The 19,170-nt window shown below is 40.1% G+C and overlaps 1 protein-coding gene across 12 annotated transcripts in view; it reads left to right on the top strand.

The window, feature by feature from the left end:
• Positions 1 to 624: 624 nt before the first annotated feature.
• The window catches only part of LOC109627783 (apoptosis-stimulating of p53 protein 1-like), a 44,867-nt gene continuing 26,321 nt past the window's right edge, over positions 625 to 19,170 (top strand). For 2 of the 12 annotated variants that reach the window (XM_069535683.1, XM_069535686.1), the window contains exons 1-4: positions 627 to 901; positions 13,012 to 13,159; positions 15,131 to 15,238; positions 17,811 to 17,872. In XM_069535683.1, the coding sequence (XP_069391784.1) occupies positions 743 to 901; positions 13,012 to 13,159; positions 15,131 to 15,238; positions 17,811 to 17,872 (477 nt within the window). In that variant the 5' untranslated portion in view covers positions 627 to 742. Of the gene's footprint in view, positions 902 to 7,287; positions 7,428 to 7,619; positions 7,907 to 11,558; positions 11,650 to 13,011; positions 13,160 to 15,130; positions 15,239 to 17,810; positions 17,873 to 19,170 lie in introns of those variants that run through there. The other 10 variants (XM_069535689.1, XM_069535688.1, XM_020084555.2 and 7 more) reach the window with 8 other exon arrangements.

Here is a 19,170-nt window from a genome sequence, read left to right as displayed (position 1 = left end):
TATGTAATATTGCTACAAACCTTGGAGGATGTGAATAACTCTACTCTCTCGGATTGTTTTAAAACCCTACATCTATAATACATTATAGATCAATATCACCATTTTGTACAAGTGCTCGGTATATACAAATATTCAAAAATATATAACTTAGCACAGCCTTGAAACGTCATTATCTCTGTAAGTGCTCTAACACACTCTGCCTAGAGAGGGCGCTCTTACACAAAGTGAATGGAAAGCATGTCTGGAAAATAACATTGATTGTTACATTGGTTGATTGTTCCACCACCTAGTTTTCCTCCACGTGTAAATGAACCTGGAGGCTATATTGTGAGGAAGAGGAGGAGGAGGAGGAGGAGGAGGAGGAAAGAGATGGAGGGGTGAGAGGGAGGGAGGGAGGGAGGTGGTGGCGGATGGGAGGAGGGATGATCGGGACGGTGACCCAGTTCACCATGCACACCAACCCACTCATGACCAGGGGATGAGAGTCACAGAGATTTGAATAGTGAAGCTGCAGCGGCTGTTTCCACGTTTCTCCCATCCAGCTGTTTTTCATCTGTGGTCTTAAAACAGAAGGAAGAGAGAGAGAGACCCTTACCGCCTGTGTGTGTGTGTGAGGGAGAGAGAGAGGGAGGAAGAGGGAGGGATTGAACTGAGGAAAGTGGAGTTTTTTGGAGGTTCTCACAGCATCTGGAGATCTGAGCGGATCTACAGACACAGACGAGGAAGAGGAAGACTAGTTTGGATGAACGGAGGAATACCAGAAACCAGAGGAAGAGGCTGGATTAAAAAAAACAACACCTTAAAAGAGGAGAAGAGAAGAGAGGAGTCGAGGAGGAGAAGTAGTTGGTCTAACGGGACGGGACAGGAGGAGGGTTGTGTCACAGCAGCAGGAATGTTACCGGTGAGTTTTTCATTGATTCCAATCTTTCAAACGCATTGGACAGAGTTTCTTCTGGAGTCACAGCTGGATACACATCTGCAGCTGAGAGTCCAGAGAACAGAGCTGCTGTCTTCAGTGAGCACAGAGCAGACCTGCTGATTCTAATGACTGGATCGTCCATTGATTGCAGATCCATGTTCTGATAGAGTTACTACAGCTGCTGAGAGTTCACCAACACAACACAGTGAGTGGACAGGGAATCAAACTGTGAGCCGCACACAGGGGCGGGCTGGTCACTGGGAAGTTGAACACTCCCGGACGGCGGATTTCCTTCAGAGTGTCCATTTTTAAAACTGTGTGAACTCACATAAAGATTCTTTAAAGTGCTTCAAGTTGCCAAAAAGAAAAAATATATACATTTAATTCTTTAAATAGAAAATGCTAGAGCACTATAAAGCACTATATATATTCTTATTATTATTATTATTAGATCATATTTATATAAATATACTTTAAGAAGTGTTTATTAATGTATTTTATATGATCACTCCTCCTCTGGACCCTGAGTGCTGTAGCATTAAACAGATGTAATGTTATATGTCTTCACAAGAGGTGTGTATTGATAAAAGCTTCAAATGTAAACTGCACATTACAGTCTTACAACACCTTTATTACATGGTGTAAATGCTGACTGGGGGGTTTTATAGTGAAGTGTTGCCATAACTCCAGCAGCCTTTGAACTGAGCTGTGTAGGTTTTAAAAGTACAAGTGGAAGCAGAACTTACTACATGGTATTTTCAGATATTCTGTATTTGCTAGATAAATGTGCCAGTAAAGTGTTCTAAACTTTAAAATAGTCACATATCTAAAAGCCTTTTGAGTGGTTGTACATTTGCTTACCTATAACTAGCAGTTTTGATTATTTAGGTTCTTTTTATATGCAGCCTATGTAGTCTATGTTCATCATTTTTTGTCTGATTTAAAGTGTGTGTGTATGTGAGTGCATACGTGTGTTTGTGTGTGTGAGAGAGAGCGCTAGGAGGGAGAGACAACTCCCAGGCGCACCCCGAATACACTTGCACACATGCTTTAGTGCATGTGTTGTGCATTTGCTCATCATCCATGACTTGAATATTTGCAATACATTCGTGCCTCAGTATTTATCGCAGATGTTGAGCTCCCAGAGATTTATTAACCTGCAGCTTTTACATTGTTTGTAACATTTTCTTATTGATGTGTGATGTTGCTGATGAGGTGGAAATGGTGCTTTTTAGTGGATGTTAGGAACATTTACAGTCTGAAGTTTGCAGATATAAGAGAAACAGGATGACAATGATTTAGTGTATTTTATTATCGTAAAGAAAAGTACAACTAGTAATCCCTTCCCACAACTGGAATCTGGAATGAAGATCTTAACCTGCCAACAGTGAAATGAGTAAACCATTAGTATTCCTGTTTCCAATCCTGTCCTTCCTCTCTCACTCTTTCACACACACAAACACACACACACACACACACCCACACACACACAGAAAACAATACACCTCTTTGTGGCTGAGCTGCTGTCAGCTCGAGACAATACACTGAAGATATAGAGATGTGTTTACTGCAGGGACACACACAGAGAGGGGGAGACACAGCCACCTTGACCTTCCACCCCCCCCCCTCAATGCTCTTCCTGGTTCAGGCCTTTTCTTCTCTCTTAGTACAGGGAGTTTTGACTTGTGCCATTGTCCCACAGCTTCGTGACTGTAAGTTTGCCAATAACAACACTTATGTATCTAAACTGCAGGGAAATGTATTGACCGTCACAGTATTTTCCATACTTCTCCTCTCGCAACTTTGCATTCTCTGTTGCTCACATGACCGATGCCACCAATGCAAAATAGAGTATGATATCATCGCCCTCTGAAATGTTGAGCTGCTAACACATATTTTCCTGAGTAGAGAGCAGCTGGCAGCGTTGCCGCCACCACTTTCATTCCTCATGGACACACAAAGTTGTCCCTGCTGAATCTCAGTACACTCTTTTATTAGACACTGCAAAGGCTCTGAGAATGGAAGTTTAGTACACATCATCACTTTGATGAACCAACATCAAATCAGAATGAGGTGGTTTTGGTGATCTTGTGGTCTTTAGCGTAAATGTTTCAATGATCATATCTGTTTCAGTAAAACAACAACAACATTTAAGCTCATTTAATATATATATATATATATATATATATATATATATCCTCTGCAGGATTTGTACTGTGTGCTGCTGGTGAGTTTGATATCTTGTGTTAAATGTTGAAGAAAGACCTTGAACAAAAACGATTCGTTGACATAAGACAGCACACTGGTTCAGAAGTGTACCAGAGAGTTTTTTTCTCAATGAGTGGAAGCTCATGTTTCGGTGGCCCCATGCAGTTCCTATAGAGACAGTGCAGACTGATTTGTGTGTACTACGTGTGAGTGTGTGTTTGGGTTCATGCAGCGGGAAGTGGGGGTGGCTGGAACACACACACATCAGCGTCAGCTGTCGCCGTGGTCCACCACCGTGCTCACACACACACACACACACACACACACATACACGCACACACACACACACACACTCACAAACACACACACACACACACACACTCACAGGAGCTGCTGCTGAGACCTTTGTATTTGTTTCTTTTCACTTTCCCATTCTTTCATTCATAATCTTTAGTTATATCCTTCAAATTAAAAGAAAACATCTGCTTCTCCTCTCTCACACCTCAGATTGATTTTATTTGCTTTGCTGGAGTATCACATTGTTTGTTATTATGGGCCTTTAAGAATCTCATTTACCACAATGGGATTAAAGCTCATTCCAAAGTTCATTCATTGTATGTTGCTGTAGAAAAAAATAGCATTAGCCCTTTTCCTAAAGTGTAAATGTCATGTAATATAAATGTCTTCAGTGAGTGCTACATATATCTGACATATCGGACTCCATGTTTAGGCCTGTGAAACTCACCACTTTATTAGCAGGTGTTACTTGAAGCTTCCTTAGTGGACAGACAGGATGGCACAGCTATTTTCTCCTCAGTGTGTAATACTTTCCTAATTTTGGTGGATGTAAAAAAGGATGTGTCTTCATAATAATAACTCGGGTTAGTATAGCGCCTTTCAGGGTACCCAAGGTGCTTTGCAGAGGGAAAACACAAAGAGAAAAAGAAAAGTGCGATATTTACAGTAAATGGAAGCAGTTTCCTGCTCTACTCCCACACTAGCTACTCTGACCACCATCAAACCATCATTTTAAATGTCTCAGAAATTAAATTTACACTATCTGGGATCCGACCAGCTGCTTCTGAAATTATCATCCAACAGTTAAGGCCATGTGCTGGATTCAGACATTAAGAGAAACACGCTGGGCACCAGTTTGACAGATGGCACCGATTGAAACCTTTCCACTCCCACGAGAACCTCTCTCCTTGTACGGTTGGTAGAGCGGACATAAATTAACCACACCCCAGATTCAAACACAGTCCATTATAATTTAAAAATGTCTCATACAAACACTAAAGCCGCCTTAATAGCATCTTTGTCACATAATTCACATTCTTAAAATATGACTGTTAAGCCATCCACACCATTCACGTTAAATCTGGTTATACAACACGCACCTGCAGTTGACTGGAACATAGCCATATATAAATATGACCCAGTAACATTTGGAAATGCAGAGATAGTGTTTTGTAGTGTTATACAGGAATAGTTTGACATTTTTTTTAAATGTGCTTATTAACTTTCCAACAGGAAGTTGTGTAAAAAAAATGTGAACAATTTGTATGTCTGGACATTCTGAGACTACAGCGAGCAGCCTGTGAGATAATGCATGATGGTAGAAACTGCCAGCCTAATGACCATCGGTTGGACACTAATTGTCACGAACGCTAACTCACTAGTGAGTGATTTCGGACACAACCTACATCAAAATTGTCAAGCTAGCGGTTTCCCTTTGCTTCCAGTCTTTGTGCTAAGCTAACCAGCTGGTGGTGAATAAGTGAATACTGGTGTATTTGTGAGAGAGTGAAAACACATATTTCCACATGTTGGTATTCTAACAGCCTACAGGACCTTTTATTTTATTATAATTTGCAGAGTTAGCACCACTTATCACTGATATATAAAATATATGTGCCACAAATTTAAAAGTGATGAGTGTTACTTTTGAACGTATTGCAAATATGTGTCCAGTCGGTGAGTCGCTGGTGACAACTGATATGCAACTTTTTCTTAATCAACAGCCATTTAAACTAGCTGTCTGTGTGTGTGTGTGTGTGTGTGTGTGTGTGTGTGTGTGTGTGTGTGTGTGTGCGTGTGTGTGTGTGCGTGCACGTTTCTCACACATCTGTGATGTGGTTGTATTGTCTTGAGTGGGTTGAAGTACAGTACTGTTCTTTTGAAGAACTTGGAAGAACATTTTGTTTATAAGGATTTCAGGTCATGTGGAGACACACACACACACACACACACACACACACACAGAGACTTTTAAAGGCAGCACATTTTAATTCCTTCAGAGTGCTTTGATAATAAAAGTGGCTGTCACAGAAAGTGCTTCTGGCGTGGATAACAAGACTACTTCTTTTAATAAACCTAAAAATAAATTGATTAAAAATAAAATTTCTGTTTTTCTGATTAATCCTATGATGAATTTTAAATGTCTGACGATGCTCAAAATTCTTAAGAATTTGTTTTTATTCCACGAATCTTCCACTCTGAAACATAATTCTGGTTATTGTGGAGTTATTAGAAGTGTCATGATATTTCAGTACATCGTCACCAGGCAGTGACTGCAAAGGATTGTGGGACATAAAAATCAACCAGAGCCACGTGACTACTAATCTGTGATTGAAGCTTTTGTTGCTGTGTGTGTGTGTGTGTGTGTGTGTGTGAGGAAGAGAGAGAGAAGAAGTGAAAAAGAGGTCAAGAAGTAGAGTACAGGGAAGTTAAAGGACCAGACTCAGCTTTGTGTTACACTACTGTTGTACACAATGTATATTAATGAAATGACAGTAGATTGGTATTTATGGTGATGATACTACATGTCTGTCTCTGTCCTCCTGTTTACCACCTTATTTACTGAATAGTCCAATACAGCTCTCTATGTGTCACACAACATGTGACCCTCTGTGTGTGTGTGTGTGTGTGTGAGAGAGACACTCGGCCAGTTTACATTCTGTGTCCTTCCTGTGTGTTTGTGTGTGTTTCAGTGTGTGTAGAACAGTGCAGTCACGCTGCAGTATATCAGTGTAGCCTCTCTCTAATCTCTGCCCTCCAGCTCCTCCACTTCTGGACAGCTTCTCTCCACACCAATGTTCAACCACTACACATACATGTATATTTGACTTGCTGTAATACTAAGTACTTACAGAGCTCATTCATGCTTTCATGCTTTTTTCTTTAGGTGCATTCCCTCAGTCTGGACTCTGTCGTTGCTGGTGGTCTGTTAAATAAGTGTTAAGACTTTTTCATGTTCCTGTAATTGTGAATCATTCACTTTGTGGACTTATAAAATAAAACATTTGCAGGCTGCACTAAAGGTAGAGTTAGATAAAGTACCAGCATGTCTTATTAATGCAGCATCAATGATTTTCTAAGTGGATGTTTCAGTCGTGACCCTATGTGACCTGGTCGGCTCCAGCTCTGCTGGACTCAAGGCTAAAAAAGAAATGGCATCGGAGTGTCTGGGACTTTTTTAAGACTTGACAATTCAGTTGTCTCTGATGAAGAAGTCAGTGGAGCAACAGTCTGATGAAGAGTAAACTTTTTTCTAAATTGCTTCAGGGACTCAATATTAGACTTAACTATGATTGTCCGTGCAGCAGCAAGTTTATAAAATATTAATCAGTATAGGGTCGTTGTAAATGTAATAAAACCAATAAATGTGTGGTGCCAATATATGAAAAGTGCAATATATACAGTACATTTGGGTATCAACACAATTTACAATGTAACAGTGTAAGACCTGTTTAAATATTAATATAACATTTGAAACACCAGTTATTAACCTCAAAAATGAATTTTATGTAAGCTTATGTATACAAATATAATATTATATAAAAATCTAAAAGCAATTCAGTTTGATAAGATTGATATGAATACCTAAGTAAATTATCATTAGTTACTTAACTGATTTTGAAGACATTTTTGGTTCATTTAGGATTTCCCCTCTCTTGCATAAAGTGTTTTGTTCAAATTAAACATTGACATTGTCAGAAACAACACAGCTTCAAAAGCAGCAACAAAATATTTGCACAAAAAGGTTTCACATTTTCAGACAGTTGTAAGGTTTATACCAATATTTAGACTCTTACTGTAAATGAATCCAAATGTGCGTTCTGTAAGTGAGGGTTATCTACATGTGTTGGTGCCTTTGTTAGGATGAAGAACAGCATCACTGCACGAGCTGGCAAGCTGAGTTACTTGTGAGGGACCTGTGAGGGACACATGAAGCGTCTTGATAAAGAATTACATTTGGACCCTGAAGCTGACGAACACAATCCTCCCATCACACCCTCAGGTTAATTACTCTAACAGTAGAAACAGAAGCTCCTCCATCATATCAGATAGATATAATGGAAGACATTGATCTCATCGTCAAACATTTTCAGTCCCATCTCCCATTAGACTCTCCTCCTCACCCTCTCTCTCTCCCTCTCCTCATATTTACTGAAAGCCGACTCCCTGCACTCCTCCCTCCCTGACCCACACTCGTATTTTTATTTTTCCTGCCCTGACACACACATACGCACACACTCCCACCTACAAACACACAACTTTCTCTCATTATCTGTCTACATCTTTTTTTATCGAATACACACATGCACACACTAACACACACATGGACACCGCTGTGTGTGTTTTTCGCTCGTTGGTCTGCCAATGAGGGGTTTCTTTGGCCGGGTGTTGGAGCGGCTGGTGTTTGTGTCCAAAAACCTCAAACTGAGTAAATGCAGGAAACAGAAGAAGAAGATCGGGTGCAGGAAAACCAAACCATCGGTGAGTGAGACGCAGAGCAGCTTGACTTTATTTTTACACCTATATTTTGTACAAACTCTTCACAGTCGGTGTAATGTTGCTGAGTTATAAGTCAGAGGACGATACGTCACAGAGAATGAAATAAGTTTTATGGACATGATCAGTCATATGAACATTACAGTGATGGACGCTGTGTGATGTGAAAGCCTTGTGGAGTTTACTGTACTTAACCAGGCAGGGGCAGAGAGGACCTGGTTGGGTTGTCAGGTCAGAGGATGTGAACCCACCGCTGTGCTGCTCTGCGCATAATTATCACAGTGTGTGTTGATGTGCCCGGCAGCGAGTAACTAATACAATGAGCATTGATTTTTTGTTTTGTTTTGTGCAGCAGTCAAACTAACAGTGGCCTCTTCACACTTTCACTCTGCTCTCCCACTATCTCCCTCCCTGTCGCTTAAAATAGCCAAAGTCACTCTATTCAGCACCGGAGGCATTTTAAGAACCACAACTCAATCTGCCTGTGTGTGTGTGTGTGTGTGTGTGTGTGTGTGTTATGGGTCCTGTTTACTGATAGACAGATGGAAGTTGTCATGATTTTGAGTTTACAATGATCAGACACACCTTTGTGTGTCTGTTACTGACTTTATTTGTATTTGTTTACTTTAAATCCATCTATTTAAGGTATATGTACAATATATGCAATTCAGAATACAAAAAGAATCATCACGGACATATTGATGTTTGTTTAATCTTATTGTTAGTTCTACACACACAATGGAAAACATGTTGGCTGGTGATAAAGCTTAAAGCAGTCATTACACCACATTATAAAGTTTTTACAGCAGTATAGCCTATAGGTTCTGTTGACTACTTTTGACCTATAGACACATTCTGGGATGTCAGGTGATGTAACATGTCTTGCAGAGGCAGTGTTGGGGGTCCACAGTGGGTGTAAACAGCAGATTGGATTTCTTTGCACATATTACCTTCATGGTGCATGTAGGATATTTCACAATATGATTCATTATAGATGGTGTCGTAGCAGTGTACAGGATACTGTATCCATTGATATATTTATTAGTATCAATTAATAATTATTTGAATTAAGACATGCAAGTTATTTGTGCCACACTCCTTTCATACGTGCAGACAATACGGGTATCCTCAATTGACACTTATTTGTCACTTAAAATTTTCATTAAAATAACATTTTGCGTGCAACCAGTTCACCTGCCACACACTACACGAGACCAGCCACGACATCAAAGTTGTCATGATTGTCTGTTTGTGTGAGGAGCAACAGAGACTAGCACACACACACACACACACACACACAAACAAACACACACACACAAACTCCTTGATGTCCAGAATGTTATAAACATGTTCTTTTATCAAGAGTAAAACAAAAAATCATTTATTCCATTAACTTACTGACACCACTGGATGGCGTCCCCATATTCTGGACGTAGAAGTCATTGACAACTTCATCCATTAACTTTCTGTGCTCAGTGCATCCAGAGACAACATCAAGTATGAACTTCTTATGCTGAGCATCCCTGTCCTGCAAAAAAGTTTTCATATCGGAATAATTAGGTGTCTGGAAAATGGATTTCTAACGAATTTGCTGTAGATGCTGACATAGTTTTATTCCTCTCACGGTCTGAGGAATCTGTCCCACCACTGTTAGACCTTATTAAAAAGTTTGGGAAACTATCGGGGTGTACTATAAATTGGTAGAAGAGTGAATGTATGCCTCTCAGTCAGGATCTAGATCCTGAGTTTCTCTGCAATCTTCTGTTTAAGATTACTGACCATGTAAAATACCTTAGGACCTGGGGTACATGTTCCTAAGCAATGAGAACTTCCTTTATAAACTGAACTATAGAGTTATGATAAACCTAGGAGTGATAATGAATACCGGCGAACACTTCCCCTGTCAATGATTGGCCATATTAATGCTGTGGAAATGGTGACCTGTCCTATATTTCACTTACTTCAAAACATACTGTATATAGACAGTATAATACATGTATTAATGTTCTCTAATGTTTCTCAGTGTTTTACCTAACTGTTGGATGTACAAGCTGTTGATTTACTCCTACCTGTCATGGTTACACACACACACACACAAACACTTCAGCAACCTACACATGATGGTATTGCAGTGAAATTTATCCAAGTAAATATATATATACAAATTCATTATAATTTAGTGTAACGTTTCATGCAGGATGCTACCGAAGATGTACCAAACACAAAAGTCCCAGTTTATTTATCACATCTGGTTAGTGGAAGATGTTGCCGTGTAAATACAATTATTGTTTCTCATGAGAGCAGAACTGCTTTTCCTCAAGCGAAACAACAATGAAATAGTTTAATGTGTCACTGCAACCTGAAGTAAGCATTTAAACGACTACACTTAGACACGGCCTCGTATTTCTGAATCCTATCAAGTGATGTTGCCGTGAATCTCCATGATGGTGTCAGCCATTTCAACATCGGTGACATATACAGCCGCTGCATGTTTCATCAAGTTCTGTGAATTTGCTGCATCTACAGAGAATATTTGGGCTGCAGGTTCCAGGGAGTTATTAGTATTTTTGTTGATATCTGGTTGAAATGATGGAAACACTTCAAATAATTTGATTATATAAAAAGTCTAAACTTCATCTCTGCCAGCTCTGCTGTAGTGTATTAAATGGTGGTGTTTTAGAGCATGTGAAACAGAAAAAAACAGCCCTTGTGTGGCCACGATTAGCCTGTTTTAAATGATTCCTGCACAAGTAAAACCCCAACTGTGTTCGCAGGGTTTCAGGGTTTGTGTGTGTGTGTGTGTGTGTGTGTGTGTGTGTCTAATCCAAGCTTTACAGAATGTGTCCCTGCTCAATCCGTCTGCATGCAACATGAGATTACTTCACATGATCTGGGACAGGTGTATAGAATACTCTGGATTAGGTCACAGTGTATATTTTGAGTGTGCATGTGAGTGTGCATGTGCTTGTGTGTTTGTGAGACAGAGAACAAGCGAGCAACATTGAGATTAAAAGCATATCTGTATCTGTGTGTGCCTCAGTGTGTGTCTGCTCCTATCCCAGATTACCCTAAATTTATTTTTCAACTCGACTCTGACATGACATCACCAGTGACATCACTGTTGGCTGTAACACAGGATGTCCTCTATCTGATTGCGATTTTAATCTGTTGGCTACAGAATTTGGAGGATCTAAAAACAGAATGATTTGACCATTACTGCCCTTATGATATACCATAGAATCATGTACTGCTTTCCTGTGTCCATCAAACTGTATAACTCATCCCCTGTCTGCTAGGAGGACCAATAATAATCGCTGAAGACACTGAAAAATAATACCAACACTATGTGCAAAAATACTTTGCCTTTTTAGCGTCTAATATTACTATCCATTTCCAGTTTTATTATTTATTATTATTTCGGCAGCCTCCAGGATGTTCTCCACCCAATGCTCTTGCATTCTGCGACAAGATCTGTGTACTTTGCCGTCTTGTGTTCATTGGCTTCTTCGATCTGGTCATCCCAGGGGACAGTCAGTTCTATTAGTGCAACTTGCTTTGTAGACTCTGATGTTAACTACATGTCTGGGCGGAGCAAAGTGGTTGCAATGTTTCCATGGAACTTGACTTGCCTTCCTAGGTCGACTTGGAGCTGCCAGTCCCTTGCCATGGCAAGAAGCCCTCCTGCAGAGCTAGGCTGATGGTGTGCCTTCCCCTCAGCACTGATGAAGGTGATGGACTTTTGGGGGGCATGCCGATTCTTGTTGCTTTGGATAGCTGTGCTGAATGTGATTGCCAAGGACCTTAGGACATGGTCATGGCGCCAGCTGTATTGCCCTTCCGCCAAGGCCTTTGGGCAGCAACTGAGGATGTGTTCCAATGTGCCCCTTCTCTGGCACAGTTGAGATGCTGGTTTGTTGGCCATGCCCCTGCAATGCAAGTTGGCTGGACTAGGGAGAACATCGGAAACTGATTGGATAAGAAACCTGATGCACCATGCTTCGGCTCTCCAGAACTCAGTCCAGGTGATCTTGCGAGGTTCTGCCTGCTCCCATCTAGTCCAGGCACCTTGCTTGTACATGCCAACCAGCTTGCTTCATTACTGTTATCATGAAGCAAGCTGGCACAATATTTTTATTGGGATCAATGAACTCTATCTTATCAAATCTTAAAACATATAATAAACCAAAGATCATATTGGCATAATTATATATTTTTGGAACCTTTTGATCAGGTAAACTTCTGTCATGTGTGTGTGTGTGGTACCTCTTTAGTGGCAACACTGACCTTGTCTGGACTGGTAGAATTCTAACTTTCATAGGGACTCAAACCTGGTCCTAATAAGGCAAACGTAATCTCTGAGGTCCTGTTTAAGGTTAGTTGCATGATGTGAATTGTGGTTATGTTAAGTTTATCATTCGGTATGAATTGGTCATGGTAAGTCAGGGATAAGGTTTTGGTTTGGCTGTCCACAATGAATGGAAGTCATTGCAAAGGTCTGATAAGGATAGTTGCACAAGCCTGTGTCCGTGTGTGTGTGTGTTGCGTGCATGTGCATACAAGCAATTACTGATAGGTAATTAAAGCTGTGATCAATGTGTTGTGGAGTCAGACAGACGAATGGTCGTATCTTGTTACAAGTTGCTGTTATCGGTGGCTCTCGAACAAAGACTAATTCCCTCAGTTCTTCTTGTCAATTTACATTGGCGCAATTTAATCGTGTCTGAATTTTAAGCAGCTTCTCTTCATATTTAATACTTGCAAATGTATTGTTGATGTATTCTCAGCTCTACGCAGAGGTTATTTATTTGACCTACTACACATTTTTTCACTGGATTTTACTCTTAAATCTAAATCTGCTCACTCGCTCACTCTTTACTGCTGCAAAAAGAACAGGACTTAGTCATTAATCAGAAGTTCAAGGTGCTGAAGGATCAGTTACCTACTAGTTGGCTAAGTTGATTACAGTAATAATAACTTATGACTGACATTGGCTATTAAACAGCGAGAACTACCTTCATCCATCATGTCCAGAGGGTAGTAAATAGTAAGAAATGTTATGACATTTAAACTCTTTGTTTCTATGTTTACAGGTAATACTGACAGTTTACCTCAATGACACCCAGCAGATGCTAACCGAGGTCCCAGTTACTCCGGCAACTAGAGTGACTGATGTGGTTGAATACTGCAAAGAGGCCGGCGAGGGGGAATGTCACTTAGCTGAAGTATGGAACGGGCATGGTGAGTCCAAGTCCATGATCAATAGAAAATATTGATTTGATTCTGTCCAATGAGTTTTCAACACAGCATTTCTACTCCATCCAAGTTAAGCAGCATGTTAGACATATGAGCAACAGTTGCTAACTTACACATCCAGCTTTAACTTTCCTTTGAAGTCATATTCCAAAGTCCAACACTGACTTTTTGCTCCATTATGGTCTCAACCAATTAAAATGTTGATGTAGCTATGTACAACCTGTTTCACAATACACACAACCACTTGAAACCGCTGAATTCTGATTTAGAAGCTCATCGAAGTGGCATGGTGGAAAACCGGGCCTTGAAAGTCTAGATATTTAAATCAGTTGTAAAACACTAATGGGATTGGTAAAATATAAACAGAAACAAGTTGGAAATCATAAAAGTCAAGAGAACTCAGGCATATTAAGCAAGGTAATCATCAAACCCATGTCCATGTGTATGCAGATGATGACACTGATTTAATCAATTCATTCGAAATCAGAATTATTGTTGCAGTTTTATTTGTGTCTTGAACCCATCTGAAGCATCATCAAAACCAATAGATAGAACAGACTATTATGGAATTATCAGGAAAAATTAAGTGATTAAACACAAAGCTGGTAAAAGAACGGAGGTGTGACATGTTTTGTCATTCTGATTGAATATTTCCAATTTTTTTTCTTCTTTTCATTGTCTTGTCATTGTAACCAGACATACAGTATATCTAGTTTTCATCCAATATTCATGTTGTTACTATTGACAGTCTTTTACATGAGTATTATCTGGAATTAGATTTTTAGTTTTGAAGTTAATGATACACAAAGTCAGACATGCATTACTGCGACGGCCTGTGAAATCAATAAAAGTGTTAAGTGCCTCCTGTATACTGGATGTCATTGTAAACCTGAATAGACCAGTCCATCACATGCAGACACTTAGAGTTGCTGGGTCCTATAAAGCATGGCCTACATTCATTCAATCATAGCGGTTGTTGCAGCGATCCACGTAACAACGTAACACACAACAATGTGTTTGTGTGGCAGTGTGGTGTGGCTGAGCGGTCAGCCAGGCTATAAATGGCTCTAATACTACACTGTGTCTCAGAGGGTGACTGTAAAGCAACACATAATAAATGGTGGTATACATTGTGTTTGTGTCAAAGTGTCACTGTGTGATGAAAGGCCGTGCCTCAAGGCCACAAGTGTCCTCACAGCTTGTGTGTGTGTGTGTGTGTGAGTGTGTGTGTGTGTGTGCTAGGCCGCAAAGCCATTGTCTCCATGTGTGTATTATTGGCTTTGATGGATCGATGGTTTTTACAGTAAGAATGTTGTTGTTGGGCTTTTAAACAGGATCACACTCTGACCTTTTTTTAGTTTTTTCTTATTCAATGGTAAAAAATGTTTTGAATATTCATACATAACTTAATTATATACAAATTCCAGCCATTACATTTGAGTTTAGTTTTAACAAGAGTCAATTGTGAAGGAGTTATTGCAGGTGTCTAAACTCTTGGTAGTGTTATCTTTGTTTTAGATTTGGATCATTGGTTAAAATTATAACGTTTTATGTTTGTCTAACTTTTCTACTTTAACATCCTATTTTCCCGCTCTATGGAGCTTTTATCTTATTTTAAATATTATGTTGACACAAAGAGAAATATACAAACTCAAGGTTGAGTAGTTTTTATGGCTCCACTGAATGGCCTCTGTGTTTTTTATACAAACTGTCCCTTTAAGGTTGTCTGACATCTTTGGATACTTAGCAGTCTCAGCTATAATGGAATAGAATGCCTTAATTACATTGTACAAGGAAATCTGCCATGCATCTTCAATCTGTTTTACAATGAAAAAATTATAAATAAAGGTATATATATATATATATTTATACAAAGTAAAACCTGGTGAAATACTGCATGATGCAGGGTGATAAAGTATTGCTAGAATTTAAATAAAGATGTATTTCTCTACTCAGAGCGAGTCCTCCCTCAGGGGTTGTTATTGCTGGATCTCCTTCAGCAATGGGGGGCCAGGAGGCCTGAGGTCAGCTTCTACCTCCGACACTGCCCTGCCTGGGCACAAGGTATATACACACACACACAGGCACGCATGCATGCACACACACACACACACACACAAAGATGCACAGTACAAGTTGAGTCCATCACGCTTCCATCTGCTGATTTGCAACAAGTTTTTTAACAGATTTTCTTTTTCAGTAATCAACAAAATTCAAGTGAGAGATTGTGTTTGTGTGTGCTCGTGTGTGTGCGTTTAGAGATGAGGTCAGAGGTGAGGTCAGTAATTAGCCAGATAAGATGATTAGAAGTTACATAATGTGGACGGGGCAAACCAGAAGTGGTGTGGGGGAGAGGGCAGAGACACAGACATGACACAGACTTGGTCTGTTGCAGATACGTCACATGATTCTGAATTGCCCATTGCAACAGTGAATGCACTTGGGAAATACATCTCATGTAATGTAATGTAAACACTCTCAGCCAAGAGGGATAAATGGATGTGTTATACTGTATGTGTGTGTGTGTGTGTGTGTGTTAGCACCCAGGGCATACTATTGCAGGGCTGCTATTGAACTGGACTGTAGCACTGGTGTGTTTTGTGTCAGTGTCAGCTCCCCACAGGGAAAGGACAACCTCACCACATGCTGGTGTATTTCCTGTTTACCCCTTGTTCATTGAAAACATCATTATCATTCATTAGAAACGTATTATTAACATATGCTTGTGAACAGTGATATGCATTCTGCATAATGAATTAAAACTTGGCTAAGGCTATCAACGATTTTAAATATTTTGTCAACAATATATAGATTTTATCCTGGTTTTCGGTCCCTGTCAGAGATTGTGGTAATAGCAGCTTGATAATAAGGCTAAGATCAAGAGTAAGATAATAAAAAAAGAGCAGCAGGTTATTTGTCCACCTGCTGTGGAGAGAGGGGCCTGTTTCCTCTCTGTCCCACTGTTTCCAGCACCAATATTTAACCCAGATGTGGCTTTGATGTGAACAACTTTGATTATGGCCTGACAGGTTGATGCCCTCCAGGAGAGTTAAGCTGTCTCAATTCAGGGGCTGCATCCTTTGAAGGACATGGTCTACTTGGCCTATGAAGACAACCCCCCTCATGTGCCACCTAGATCATGGAGGCAGAACTAAAGAGGCTTTCAATGATTGGCATCAACAGCCTGTACCATCATTATTGCCATTGCCTAGCAATAGAACTGAAGTTGGACAAAACAAGAAAGTGCCCTTTGGTCTTGAACACGTGTACCGTTGTTCGGTTGAGTTGAAGTGGTATACACAAGTATTGGACGTCTGTCCCATGCCATTGCCTCTTCTAAAAGACGGTCAGCCAGTGAAGCAAAATTAATTCTGGGTTAGGTTTGGTTTCTGTTGGATAGAAGGATGTCTTTAAAATAGGACAGCCCAGTGAGACACAACTATACTGCCCTTTTAGTTTGCTGCCAACTTTTGGCTCCTCACCTGATATATTAAACCAGCTTCTTAAAAACTTTAGCCAGTCGCTCTCTTAAAACCGTACATTACTCTAATGTATTACTTCCTGCAAGGCTAATTTAGCATCATCTGCCCTCTGCGGCTCATTGAAGGTGCCTGTGGTGAGTTTACACCTCCCACACAAGGACACCACCTTCCTCTTCGAAGCTTGGCCTGCTCCTCATCAGATAATCAGCCCTGTAGCGGAGAGCAAACTGTTCTCAATGGGATGGAACAGAAGTGATCAACTGGTCATAAGTGAATCTAAGCAGCAATTTAAACTGTCCTGGAGTGAATTAAATGAAAATACAGTTTTAAGTGCTGTGTTGGTTAGACAATATATTGTATAAGATACAATTAAAACTGCTCCAGTAAATATAAAGTACTGTCGAAGTGCTCTACTGACTAGCTTGGAGCCGTGTGGGATTAGCCCAGATTGAACCTGTCTGGTCTTGGTATAGCATTAGAACAAATGAAGCTATTTATAGCTGACAAACTCACAGAAGAACACAGAGCTACAGATGAGAGAAAGGGAGAAATCCCAACTTTTATTTGTAGTCAGATTATATTTTTTACAGCAACATTTTTATCCCAATTTTGAAATAATCAAAAAGCAAATAAATCATGTTTTTGATGTGAGAAACAAACCAGCATGCATACAGCCTGTGTGAAATCAATCTCCCTATAATGCAACGCCCTGTCCTCTGTATGTCCATGCTGTCAAAGAAGGCAAACTGCCAACTAAAGCATCTACATCCTTAGTAGCAGGATATGGAAGTACTGAATTTAAACAAGGACAGTGTGAACAAGGACACATAAACATTCCTTTCACTTTCATCACCAGAATACATAGAATACTAAAATTAGAGTATGGTTGAAATAAAGAAATATACACATTCATGAAATAAAACCCATCAAGATATTTATAAAGCACTATGAGAGTTAATGGGATGATGAAATGATGATTTGTAATCAGCCAAGTGTCCATGTATCTTTGTGGTAAAGCAAACACACAATTGAATGGTTAATTCTCTCTCTCTCTCTCTCTCTCTCTCTCTCTCTCTCTCTCCCTCTGTCCATCACACAAGGCTCAACTCAGCCAAACTGCTAAGATTTATTGTGATTGTTCTTTTCATATGCAGGAAGTCAGCAGCCTCTGGAGCAAAGCTGGACCTCAGAAGCAACAGACAGTGCTAATGACAGGGTAGGTGGACACACACACTCACACATAAACTGGAGCTGGGCTGAAGGTGCAGGACATGCTGTGTTTTGCATCTCCATTTAGCTCAACCTCAACACCCTGGGCGTATTGTGCATTGTGCATATAATGACCTTCTGCACTGTAGAGCTTTGGTTTGTCTTGAGCACTTTGGTCATCTATGGGGAACGCTATTGCTTGAAAATATATAACCCACTTAACTACAGTAAATGCAATATGCAATGTGTGTAATAGTGTATAGATACAGTATATAAATGATATGTGAAGTTGAACCTAAAGTCCAATATAAGCCCACTTCAAGCTGCACATGTTCTTTACTATATCTGCAATGTCCGTATTGTGTTATAGGACTTTCAAATTAAAAGTTTACAGTTTACTGCTCAGCAAAGAGGCAGCCAATTAAGTGCAGTCTAATGAACAATGTTGGTTTAATTATATTTTCTTGATGAACACCGATGAAACATTAAAAATGGTTTTGTTTTCACTCAAGTATGGTACAATCCTTGTGCAAATTTGTACGTGTGTGAGTGTGTGTGTGAGTGAGTGTGTGTGTGTGTGTGTGTGTGTGTAGCGGATTAGTCCACGGATTAGTGACAGTGATGATTATAGTTCTCCAGTTAGAACCATGTGAACATGTGAAAACAGACACAGACATAAACACACATGCACACACACACACACACAAACACACACACACACACACACAAAGCATAAATATTGTATTGTATTGTAGCATATATATGCTATATATATTTAGGAATTTGCCTTTCAGATTAATCATTACTGATAACTGTTTTGTTTTGCTAGTTTCCGTTATCCTGTTCCCTGTACAAAATAATGAGTCATGTAGTTAAAAGAGCCTGTGACCTCATGCTAGCAGCTTTTTATTTGTCTCTAACTACTATTTTCGACCACGATAGCGATTGTGTTTTACACAGGCTACACCTTTGCTTTGTATGTGTTGCTAAGGCCTCGGTTAACGAGTCACCAGCCATGTTTGTTAGTGTGTATCTGTGTTGGTCAGTCTGCTGGTTAGTCAGCCGCTGTGCATGTGTGTGTGTTGGTCAGTCAGTGAAGGTGGGATTAGCTCGGTCCCATGACATAACCGGGCTAAGAGGATTTTTAGTTCGCCAAACAACTCCTCCTCCTCCTCCTCCTCCTCCTCTCACCTCTCTCTCTCCTTCACTGTCGTCTTCAAGTCTCTGTCTGACTTTTGTCCTCCGCCTTTTACGTTTGGTTTAAAGCAGCAGCAAAGAGACACGAGCACGGGGGTGAGTTCTCAA

This window comes from Paralichthys olivaceus, chromosome 12 (assembly GCF_024713975.1).
Source record: "Paralichthys olivaceus isolate ysfri-2021 chromosome 12, ASM2471397v2, whole genome shotgun sequence".
NCBI lineage: Eukaryota > Metazoa > Chordata > Actinopteri > Pleuronectiformes > Paralichthyidae > Paralichthys > Paralichthys olivaceus.
This window is presented reverse-complemented; position numbering and strand designations above follow the sequence as displayed.